General features: G+C 33.1%; 1 protein-coding gene across 1 annotated transcript in view; it reads left to right on the top strand.

Annotated features, from left to right (window-relative positions):
• LOC113504302 (homeotic protein distal-less) overlaps nucleotides 1–12,787 on the top strand; it is a gene marked incomplete at its 5' end in the record, with an annotated part of 86,958 nt that overhangs the window by 72,144 nt on the left and 2,027 nt on the right. Inside the window, 4 exons of the mRNA XM_026886559.1 lie at nucleotides 10,552–10,681; nucleotides 11,048–11,238; nucleotides 11,617–11,700; nucleotides 12,091–12,180. Coding sequence (XP_026742360.1) covers nucleotides 10,552–10,681; nucleotides 11,048–11,238; nucleotides 11,617–11,700; nucleotides 12,091–12,180 — 495 coding nt within the window. The remainder of the gene's footprint in view (nucleotides 1–10,551; nucleotides 10,682–11,047; nucleotides 11,239–11,616; nucleotides 11,701–12,090; nucleotides 12,181–12,787) is intronic.

Here is a 12,787-nt window from a genome sequence, read left to right as displayed (position 1 = left end):
TACACCTTGAAACCGGTGCGTACGCCACTCGACCACGGAGGTCGTCATGAAGTGTTACAAGCAAACGATTTGAAGGATAACTAAACAAAGTTCGAATACAGGCTTACATTTTCGTATATTTCAGTTGTATTTAAAAGACTTTACTTGAAATGCAAAATTTTCTTCCAATTTTTTATGATACTTTCACATAATTTGTCGAAAAGGAATGCCATTCGCATACATTTGAAGTTTCTGATTTAATCCCTATTCTAATGCAATTGAACTCTAGATATTCTGATATCTACCTCTTTGATCATCAGCTGATGTGCTCAAAAACTATTTTTTTTATTAAAATAGTTGGATATCAAATTTCCTGTCCATTGGAGTTTGCAAATACGCCTGCATGTATCCCAATTGAGTGGCAGTGGCTATAAAATTTATTACATACCCGCAATTTTTTTATATCTAAGGGGAACGCCGATGTTTTTGCCATCTTAAATATATGCCGCTGAGCGCAACGTTCGAAAACATTTGGGAGGAATTGTTGAGACCGTGGAGCTGGTTTTGAGAAAACTTTTTGACAGTTGACGACCTCCGTGGTCGAGTGGCGTACGCACCGGTTTCAAGGTGTCGCTAGCTCTGAGGTCCCGGGTTCGATCTCCGGTCGGGTCAATGTATAAATTGTCATTTCTACATTGTCTCGGGTCTGGGTGTTTGTGATACCTTCGTTGTATCTGAATTCCATAACACAAGTGCTTTAGCAACTTACTTTGGGTTCAGAACAATGTATGTGATGTTGTCCGCATTTATTTATTTATTTATTTATAGTTATTTTAATAAAATTAAACTTTAATTTTCAATTTTCCTGCACCATAGAATTAAATCTTTGTGTCGCAGGAGGTTTCACAAATATCCAAGTCACATGTTCTTAAATTTTGTTCGAACATAATATTTTAGAACTAGCTGATTCCAGTTAATGTCTACAAATTGGATATGGTCCTACTCGGACATAATATTCGGGATAAAAACTATCCTATGTGTTAATCCTGATTGTAAACTATCAGTGTACCAAGTTTTGTTAAAATCCGTTCAGTGGTTATTGCGTGAAAGAGGAACAAACGTGTTTATAATATTAGGACGTAAATACAGAACTCCTCAAATGCATAGCAATGACATACCGATTCGACAATTGACGTGACTTTGACTTGTCAGTTCAAATAATTGATCTATCCAATCAGTGTTTGCGCTCTAAGTAATGTACTCGTAGCTTGAACAACGGTCTTAACTAATAACTATTAAATCATTTGTTAATTATGAATTGATCAGATAACATCTATTTATTTGCTACGTATTATTTGATGCCGGATATATCATAAGGTTTAAAAACAGCTTCTTGTGAAATGATTGATGAATAAAGAACGTTCGGTCTCCATTGCTTAAAAATGGACTTTCTTAATTTGTTATTACGAAGTATGTGTTGTCATAATTAGCAGAAGTATTGTATAATTTGAGACTGTATTTTTTCTAAAGACTTGTTAATAATGGCGGTATTGTGCGTGATTTTCCTGCTTTCTATTTTGTATTTAGTTTCGAGGTATTGAATTTCCTCTTGGTTGTTTTTTGCCATATTTTTACCCAAAAAATCCTTGAAAAATTCAGCTACTAGCTACTAAAATGTTATCAAAAACGAGCAATTCACATTTCTTTGTAGACGAATTTACTATTGCTTCTATAAATATTGAAAAACACTATTACTTTGTACAAAACCGTTAGTGCAACATTACTTATGTATTAAAACAGGACCCACCATTGTGTGGTCACTACATGCCTACAAAAGGCAAAAATAGAGCAGAGGTAATTGCATACGACTGCAACTTTATAAAACAGTCATTTAAAGTAATAAAATTAATGCAAAACAAATAAAACGAGCAAAAAGTTGCATTGCAAACGTTAAATATGCAATACGGACCACTTTTTTTTATTACCAATGGACCGCCTAATGTGCTTGTCACAACACTAATGTATCGATATGTAAAACGCATTTGTGCATCACTAATTTATTGGGTTATGATAAGGGTGTCGACAGTTAACACCTGTTTGAATTAATTTAACTAATTTCAGTTTTATTTGTATTGATTTAAAGTTGTTTTTTGCTTTTGTGTCTCAGCTGGTTTTAGGTTCAGATTTTATGCTGGTATTTTAAATAGTGATTAAGTGTTTTAGTGCTTTTATTCTTTTTATTGGATTGTCTCTTCCGTAAGAAAGATAATTCCCTGTTATCTATTTGATAAATTACTGTTTTTTTTTTTTTTAAATATATGTCGGGTGTACAGTGTTCAAAAACCTGCGTAACAATAGCACAAATCGAAACCAAAAAAGAACAGAAAAAACCAACCGACTTAAAAGACAGTTACTCTAGTAAACAACACAAAACAGGTAAAAGAACATTAAAATCGAGAAAAAAAAAATACAAAAACAGCAATTGCAAAATATAAATAAAATAAAAATAAAAAATAAGCACGACGTCTCCACATCATTCACTGTCTGGACGGAGCACGCAGCGGCTACTGTTTTTTTTTCGAGCGGCGGTCGGCGTTATGCACCAGTGAGGAGACATTAACATTAATATATTGTTGATTAATTATTTATATATCTCATTTATTGATTGGTACGATGATTGAGACGTCCCTCGTGATTGATATACCGTGATCTTTGGTGTTGTGAATTACGTTTCGGCTTTAAATTGATTGATTCGAGAAAAAAGTAGGATTATAGAAAGGTAGGGAGGTGTGTTGTCGTCTTTTTTTTTGTTTTGAATACTTTTGCTTGGGTTGACGTTGGTTTTTCAAGGAATCTCTTGAGTTAAAATGTGAAGTTTAAATTATCAATTTACTTCTCTGCCTATAGTCCTTAGACTTCTACACCAATCTATACTATATATACTAATATATAAAGCTGAAGAGTTTGTTTGTTTGAACGTGCTAATCTCAGGAACAACTGGTTCGAATTGAAAAATTTATTTTTGTGTTGAAGAGACCATTTATCAAGGAAGCCTATTAGGCTATATAACATCACGCTGCGACTAATAGGAGCGAAGATACAATGGAAAATGTGGAAAAAAACGGGGAAAATTCTAACCACGTGGACGAAGTCGCGGGCAACAGCTAGTAGTTAAATAAAATGGTGAATATTGTGAGTTTGTGACGTTGCAGGGGGTAAACTCTGGATCTACTGTACCAATAGAAATCTACGCTATTTTGAAATGTCATATACAATATAGAAAACCAAACAATACAGTATTACGAAGTCAACAAGAATAGCTAGTACCTTAAACTTTTGTTTATCAACCTACCATATTGCTTTATTTACCGATAAAATCCTACTACTATAATAAAGGCGAAAGTTTGTAAGTATGGATGTTTATTTCTCTTTCACGTAAAAACTACTGAATGGATTTGAATGAAACTTTACCACAATATAGCTTATACATCAGAATAACACATAGGCTACAATTTTTGAGGTTTCTAATGAGACTTCGTAAAAAAACACATTTTTTGCGCTTACATTGCAAACGCTGACTGAATCCTACAAGATAGATAGAAGGCAGATAGATAGATAGAAGGCAGGTATAAATCATAACTTATATCTTCTAACCACGCGGACGAAGTCGCGGGCAAGAGCTAGTATCCCATAAAGAAAAAACTTATAATATATACGAACCTCTTTAATTTTAAAACAAAAGCATAATTACAATTACATAAGTAGAATCATTAATAATTAACAGTTAATTAAAAGCGGTTATTTCCTATAGAAATGTATTTTGTACGTCCTATGTATTTCTTGTGTTTATTTAAGTTTGCGACAGTTTTCTAAAGTAAAGGTTCTCTTAGACAGCCTTTTTGAATCATTATTACCTATTTATGTTATGACTAGATGACAGATGTTGCTCGCAACTTTGCCTGTCTGAATGTTGGTTATAGCTACAAAAACATTAGCCTCAAAAAGAAATAAGTTGCGTAACTTAATTGTTAAGCTACCTCTATGCCAAATTTCATTCAAATCGGTTCACCCGTTTAGGCGTACAGAGGTAAAAAATTTACGTGCACACACATACTTTTTTCGCATTTGTTATTTTGTGGAATAGCGTGCCTATTAGTTAGACTAGATTCGGACCCAATCGGACCCAACCGGTCCTTAGTCATGGGCTGACTCATGGGCGGAAAAAAATTACTTTTTTAAGTAAGTCACTGTTTTTATTATTTGTTAAAAAAGTAAAATAAAACAGCATATATTTGATTTCTACGACCAGAAAAAAAAAAACGCTTTCATTTACAGCCGATTACTTGTAAAATACGGTTCTTAGTTAACAAGGTTTTGTTAATACCGTTCTACGATTACGGAACCCTAACTATTTAAATGGTTTGCAAGTATTTCTTTACCGACGCCGCTAGGTAACCGACGGACAAAGTCGCGCCTATATCCGCACATTATGCTAGTTTCTAGCCTTTTTTCTTTTAAATCTTCTTAGTATTTCGTAATTTGTTTTAATTACTACGTTTCATTATTATCCGATACGTTTCCTTGTTTTAATTAGTATTCATTAGACGATTTGAATTTCTAGACCGTTTTGTAAAGGTGATGTTTTAAGGCTACTTGCTGACTCTTTTGTTAGATTGCTTTTGTTTCTGATGCTCGCAATGATAAATGTATATTGTTTTTAAACGTTTTATGTAACGAAAGTTTTAGAATTTAATAAGTACCGAAACTAAATGCAGTGAAGAGGACTCAAAGTTACAAGTTATGATCTAGCAAGTTTAGTCTAAAGGGCATTTGGAATAAAATGTATGTTGTATGTGATAGATGTCTAATATTTACTAGTACGTCAGACGGGAATGGCAATGTGTTTTTTTAGCAAAAACCCTCGTTATATCCACAAAAAAATAAACATAAATGCTTCATAAAGCTTCAATTTTTAACCAAAGCACCTTAACTACACAAAAAAAAAACTATTCTTTAATTATTTTAACAGAATTTAACAGTTTAACTAAAATTGTTGTCCACCACACCACACAACAACAAATTTAAAACACACGCATAAACCTGTCCATGAAAGTGGTGGGATGGTTATATGCGAGAAGGCACCAGTTTCTTGGTGCTATCTCACGAATGTCGGCCACGTCTTTGAGGAGGCCGCGCCATGTGGGATGCCTGCGTACTGCATACCGCCGTCCTCTGACGAAACCGATGGGAAAATGGCGACTTTTTTTTCAAGTCGAATTCGTCGGATAGGCAGGAATAGGCTGTTCTAGGTATGTTGTGTAACCTAGATTGCTGTGTCTTGTTTTTAGTGATGTGTTTATTAAGTTAAAACTGACAAATCTGGTTTGATTAGAATGAAAGTTTGATCGCTTACTTTGCTTGACACGTTTGACAAATATTCATAATTATGTTGGTGTGTCCTATGAACATAATATTATGAATATTTGTCAAACTAAGGAGCTGTCATTTGATATTTTTTTTATTCTAAATTCATAAAACGTTATTAAATTTTGTTTTAATTATTTTCGTAGTGCAGTTTTAATATTTTACACTGGTTTGCGGGTCGGTTTCGAAAGGGTTCTAGTGGACAAATTATACCATACATCGTTTAGGAATAAATATGCCTAGATAACCTTTAAATTACTGCTAACAATTTAATTAATAGTCTACAATAGTATTAGACTATTCGTAAATAAAAGGTATCACAGAAATTCGTTCATATTTTTAATATTCGAAAAAAAGACATGCATAAAAACGACCAATTTTTTTCATAAATACTTTTTTTGGACAAAGCTTGTGGTTTCTATAATTGCTACAGCCGATGTTAATACATAGGAACTGTATTGTGGTCACATATGCCGTCCGCCATATTGTTTTTTTTTTATAACAATGACAGTCAAACATGACAGATGATGAATGCCATAGTGCTGGGAATCGGAAAATATCGATAAAAATTTATAAGCATCTATATTTTATCAAAAATATTAATCGATTTATTACTAGATTTTCTTTCAAATGTATAATAAAATAGGATTAATATTAAGACATTCAGAGTTCAATCCTTTTCTTTATGAGAACATACCAATTCCCAGAAGTGGGAAAAGATGCTGTCCATATTATTTTGTTCCAATTATCACCCACTTCGTTAAGTCATGATAATAAGCTTATTTTACTTCGACACATTAACAAACGATAATCTATAACTAATCTTTCTAAAGTAAATTCTTTTAATTTTTACAATGTTTCAAGCTGTATTTTTACTGCTTGGTATTTCTGCTTGTTTTTTAGATTAGCGTGTATATTTTATTGAGTATTTGTATCAGAGTTGTTAAGGCTGTTGATAATTTGCGATCGAGTTAAAAAACGTAAATAAATACGTAATAATTTGCTTCCTGCCACAACTTGAACGAACAGCTGTATGGATCACGTTTTTCTTTGTATACCATTGGAAATAAACTGATGGGTATTGACGGATATATTTTATGCCTTTTTTAAATATGTATTGGGGTTATATACCATTAAATTAGATTTTGGTTATTAGACATTTGAAATTTTACTTCAAAGGAAAAGGCCTTTAAAATATTTTTAACGCAGTACCTTAAGAAAACTAGTAAATATATTTGGAAAAATGATAGCTTTGGAACGTTCGACTTTTTTCTTTTTTTTTTTCTTTCCTAGCCTACTGTGTCCCACTGCTGGGCAAAGGCCTCCCGCAAATCCTTCCACGACTCTCTATTCTGGGCCTCATGGAACCAGCCTGGTTGGTAAGCGTTGAGGTCTTTTGCTTAGATAAAATAAATATCTATGTAATAGAAAACTGAAACTCTTTTTTTAATCGATCCAGAGGTAAAAAAAACCTGTTCCAAATGAACGTTACAACATTTTTTTTCGACAAAAATTCTTCTACAATTAAATCAGATTTCCAAAGCAACATCCGCAAGTAAAATACATTTATTTGACAAAAATACAACAGTCTTTTGTCACGGACGCAATTTTCCACGCTTCGTCGATCGAAATGATTTCGTGTATGTACGTTAATACAAATGTTACTATTGTCGATATTTTTTTGTCGATTCAAGCCTTGAATTTCGACATTTCGTTATTGAACATGTTTTTTTTTTTAATTTTGTAATAATTCGGCTTGAATGTCGTGTGGGAGCTATACGAATTGTAAAATAGTTTCGAAATAGATGGTCAATTTTGATGACGTAAGAGTGGACGAAAGATTTTTGCCCAATTGTGGGACGTTTTTAGGTAAAACATCTAGTTTTTGTCCTTCAAAAAAAGCTGAAATAGTACAATCCTAGAGAGAAAGATGCATAATGTTTTTAAAAAAAGCGTTAGTTTCATAAACATTTTAATTAAATCTCGATATCACTAAAAATATATATACACAGCTAATAAACGCAACAACAATAAATAATTCCGTACGACACAACCTTGTTTAGGCGGGTTAAGTGAATTGAATACCGAATACCAATACAATAAGTTAGGCGCGACGTCGGGGTTAACTTATACCGTGCACTGCGACCTGGCTAATCGAAGGGTGGGTGTAAGTGATGTGCCTCATTCACATTTATCGATATCGATAAATACTAAAAACTATTATAACTTATTAGTTCAAAAACGTGGGTGGATACTCTATATTTGTTCGTAGATTTTATCGTACTTAATATATGTTAATCTGCAAAGGTGTTGCAAGTTATAGCGCTTGTTATGCAAGTTTTAAACCAAGTTGAATAGACGTAATTGTTTTCGTTTTAATCAGTATCGGTTAGTTGTTTGCGCACGTAACGTATGTTTTTGTGTCCGATCAAAGATAAGGCGATGCTCGTAAATAACGATTCTTAGTAATACTTTCTAGTAGTGTCTGCGTAAAATATAACTCATATAAAATGTACACATAAATAATAACGCATGCGTCGATTTTTTTGCACGGTACATGACATACCTGTTATGCATTGATTACACGAATTGGCGATATAAGTTGAGCACACGGTGTGGTGCCAGTGACGGCGGCGATGTGACAATTATGATGTAAATTAAATGTTATTTATACTTGATTTACTTACAAGTTTTTAACAATTATTTATTAGTCTTGAAGTAGATATTCTATAACGATGTTCTAACAGATTATAAGGTTTTTAACTATAACAAGCAGATTGAAAAGTCCAATCTATACTAATACATAAAGCTGAAGAGTTTGTTTGTTTGAACGCGCTAATCTCAGGAAAATGTGGCAATAACGGGGAAAAATATTCATTTTCGAGGGCTTCCGTTCAGAAATTTCTATCTTATAAATACCACGCGGACGAAGTCGGGGGCAACAGCTAGTATTGCGTAATTCTTATAAATAGTAGCAATTTTTAATTGAAAAACATGAAACGGAGGAGAAATATGCATTTTTTTTACATGTATATTTGGCGTACTTAAATAATTATCATATATGTGCCTTTTCTTACCGATTTATTTTTTTGGACACCCCTTCCACACATCAAAAAAAATTTGAAGGTGTAACATTGTCTTCCGCAATCCGCTATAACTCGGACCTCGCTTTATCAATAATGCAAGTTGTCACTCAGGTTTGGCCTGCATGCCTCAGACTCGTATTAACGATATAATGAACTATAACATATTGCAATCATAATTCTTATGTAACTATAAGATCGGTTTATCTCAAGGAAAACGGTCTGTCCTTGAATTTGTTTGTGTTTTAATTTATATGCGAATATCTAGGTTGTTTTCTAGAATATAATAATTGTGTGTGTGTGTGAAGTACCTAAGAATGTTTTTACAAAGTCAAAAGTAAATAGAATGCAAGTTCAAAAAAGGCTGATTTTCTTTAAATTAAGTCGCTGGTGAGGTTTATTGAATGAGAAAACTGAAAATATAGGTACTTACAAAAATACTATCGATAAAAAAATCATCGACTGGTCCCATCCCTATTGTTAACGGTACAGTAACGGCTGACAACCCTGAAGCACCGCCCCCATTCACGATACCCTCTATATATATAAGTATATGTTGTTTTAGGTATTTGCAAGAATTCAGGGTTGCTTTAGAAATATATGAGATACAAAATTTGGATGTCATTTGCAATTTTGAGAATTTTGTGCCATTTTCTGGCCTATACTGGAGTTAGATAGATACATTTGAAGTTTTCTTTTCGTGAGTACTTTAATGCAATAAGGCTTAAGGGCTCTTTGTGTTCCGCTGTTTACTAAAACCCAGCGGTTTCTTTCAAGTCTTTTTTGGAACCAATTTTCCTAAGAGAGAATTCCAAAGATATAGAAAGAAAATCCTTTTTGAACTTAAATTTGAGTTATTTCATCAGCGTTAGCGCTTAGAATAATGGAAATTGTCTACAGATAATTATTGTAATCATGGTATTTATAATAATAAAAATCCCGTCCAGGGCGATATGGACCGTGACAAATAAGGCTTAATATATAAAAAGAACTGTAGTCGTTAACAGGAATACATCATTTGTGACAATTTCAGCTATCACAGTTGTAAATGAGATTCAGCTTAGCGATGGACGGACAGACAGAGAAACCTTAGTAATAGAATTCCGTTAACTCTGAAAAGAACCCTATTGATCAATAATACTATAACGTTAGGAACTTAGGATTATCAGTAAACCTACATACCTTATTAAATACGACGTCTTTAAAACAGAATAAAAAAACTCAGTATAACTATAAATTTATGTTAAGTCGTACATATGTACGTAAATCGCATATATTAACATTTATATGAATGGACAATTAGGAATTCGCATTTACATACATGAATAGTATGTACATAATGTATTTAGAAAAAAAATGTTGATGTTTTTTTCTGATGTTTAATCCATTTAGAAATTTATCGTTTCTTCGTTCTGATGTATGATGATTTGAAATTTTATAACTAAGATTCATCTTATTTTTATTATAGTATGATTAATACATTACCTTGTGTCAAAGTTTTTAAAATTGAAATTTGACGTGGTTTCGACCATACCCTTAAACAAAATAAATTGATTTAGTTACAATTTTATTGTTAAACTGCACGGATAACCGAGTGGTACCATATATAGGTCACCATGCTAAGCCTACCGTGCGCGATGTCTCGTGTTTGATTCCCGAGTAGGTATCATTTGTCTGTGTCTGAATAAAATTACTTTTTATATTATGTTATATAATTTATTATATATTATTATGTTTACTCTTATTGTTTTACTTTTAATTTTGATTCTCTTATTATGATTTTTGTACATTGTATTTTAATTAATTTTAATTATTTCTGCCTAATCAAACTTGTTGTACCTACCTAGACAAGAAGTGAATGATGTGGTCGCCTGTAATTGGAGGCGCACACTAAAATTGTACGCAAAAATGTTAATATGCATGTAATTGTGTAACCTCTGTTGGCGATCCGATCCAATAAATAAATAAAATAAATAAATATATAAGACTTTGTTTTATAAGTTTCTATTTCCATTACAAAGTTATACTTCTCCTCGTTAACATTCAACCTTTTTTGTCCTAACAGGTGAAAATATGGTTTCAAAATCGCCGTAGTAAATACAAGAAGATGATGAAGGCTGCTCAGGTCGGCGCCCCCCCGCCCAGCCTCGGACTGCCTCCGTCCAGCCCGCCCAACAACAACCAACTATTACACGGTATGTACACACCATCATCATCATCATCCTAGCCTTTTCCCAACTATGTTGGGGTCGGCTTCCAGTCTAACTGGATTCACCTAAGTACCAGTGTTTTACAAGGAGCGACTGCCTATCTGACCTCCTCTACCTGGGCAACACGATACCCCTTAGTTAAACTGGTTGTCAGACTTTCTATGACCACGTTTATTATTAGTTAATAGTAAACGTATTAATAGTTTTTGTACATACTAGGTTTATTATAGTAACCATTGATTTTGATGATGAACAGTAAGGAAACAAAAGTGTGTACTGTTTTGTGTGAGATTGTACTAATTCATAAGTATGACTGTATAAATAAATAATAACCAATTTTCTGTTGAACAGGCGGTGGCGGCAGCTCCAGCGGTTCCCAACACTCGCCGTCTGCGTACCAGAGCGGGGGTCCTGCGCAGGCGCACTCCCCGACGCCGAGCTCGACCCCCGTGTCCGAGCTGTCCCCCGGACTGTCCCCCACCGGGACCCCCTGGGACGTGAAGCAGCCCCCGCAGCCGTCTTGGGATGTCAAGGTCGGATATGTAAGATATTGTTTTTTTTTATTAAACTTTTTTATTTGATTGTCAAAAATGTCTATAAGATGTTTGAGTTTAAGGTTAGGTTTGGTTGGGACTCTTTAAATGTTTTTTAATTTGCAACATTTTGATAAATTCGTGAATATTAAAAACACTTTTCTGAATAGTCTTTTCTTGGGGCATAAAATGAAAGTGAGAGAATGAATTAATGAAAAAGTATTCACGAATTAATGCTGTGTATTGAGAAAGTTATTTTTCTGATGTAGAAACATACGTTCTAGTCACTTAAACAGTTTTTCGAAAGAATAAAACACTGAAAATAGTTGTTTTCCCCTTGTTATTATTATTTTTCAGTTCATTTATTTTTAATTTTTTGTTATTTAGCCGACGGCGGGCCGGTCTCCTGACGGCAGCTCGTGCGATGTGAAGCCCCCTCACCAACAATCATGGGATACCAGGGTCGGATATGTAAGTAAACAAATCATTGAATACTATTCAATTATTAAAAAAAAATATTCAGTTTATTTGAGATGTTAAGTTTGTATTCACAAACTTGTTGCAATTAGAATATATGAAAGTATTTATTTGCAAGGATTGGTTTGTTCTTTATTCGAATTTCGAGACAACCTTCGAATTCTTTAATTTAATTTAAAAAAGCTTTTTATTTACAATTATATTTTTTAATAAATGAGCGAATAATTTTAAATATGTTTTTAATGGAATTTATTTATTTATTGAATACAACAAATAAGTTAAAATGAATAAAAAATATTCATTTAATAAAAATGAGTATCAAGTTTAGGTATTTTAGATAGATAAAAATATACATATTTTTGAGGGGAAGTTTTCTTATCGTAGGAGGGTTATTTCGCGCCACAGTCAGATGACGTAGAAGGTTCGCCAGGCGCCGACGGCATGAGGGGCCGGCCGATGCCTTGGATGCTAAAGGTAGGTTGGTTCGAATCCCTGTCGTGTTGTCCTAGCACGTAGCTGTTCGAGATCAATTTTTGTTTTGATATAAGAGCTTAAGCAGTAATATTTGTATATAATTATCATATAGTACGTGAAATAGGTAGGTAGGTACGTTGAGAATTGAAATCAGCAGTTTCATTTTATTTCGGTTTTAGGTACGATTGATCGGTTTAAAAGAGTTATTTTAAATACAAATTACTACAGGTCAATTCCAATCTACATATTTATATCGTTTTTTTTTCAATCTAACGAAATCAGTCGTTGTTTATAAAAATTTCATTCAAAACAAAAAAAACTCCAACGTTTTATTCAATCAATTAAAATAATTAAAGAATCAAAATTTTTCGTCAAACATTCAAACTATTCACAAACGGTATTTTTATATGAAAAAACAAGTTTTAATTATCTTTTTCGGTACTCATGTTTCTATAGAAAGCTGTAGGTAAACAAGTTTGTTCGTTGCGTGTGTAAAAATTATAAAAAACTATATAAAAGTTATTAGATAATGGCCGTGTGGGTGTGCCGGCCTCACCTAACATTTCCAACGATTAGTTTTTGACTAGCTTTTACCACGACTCCGCGT

The sequence above is a fragment of the Trichoplusia ni genome, chromosome 21, assembly GCF_003590095.1.
Source record: "Trichoplusia ni isolate ovarian cell line Hi5 chromosome 21, tn1, whole genome shotgun sequence".
NCBI classification, from domain to species: Eukaryota; Metazoa; Arthropoda; class Insecta; order Lepidoptera; family Noctuidae; genus Trichoplusia; species Trichoplusia ni.
Note: the sequence above shows the minus strand (reverse complement) of the source record. Positions and strands in the feature narration are given on the sequence as shown.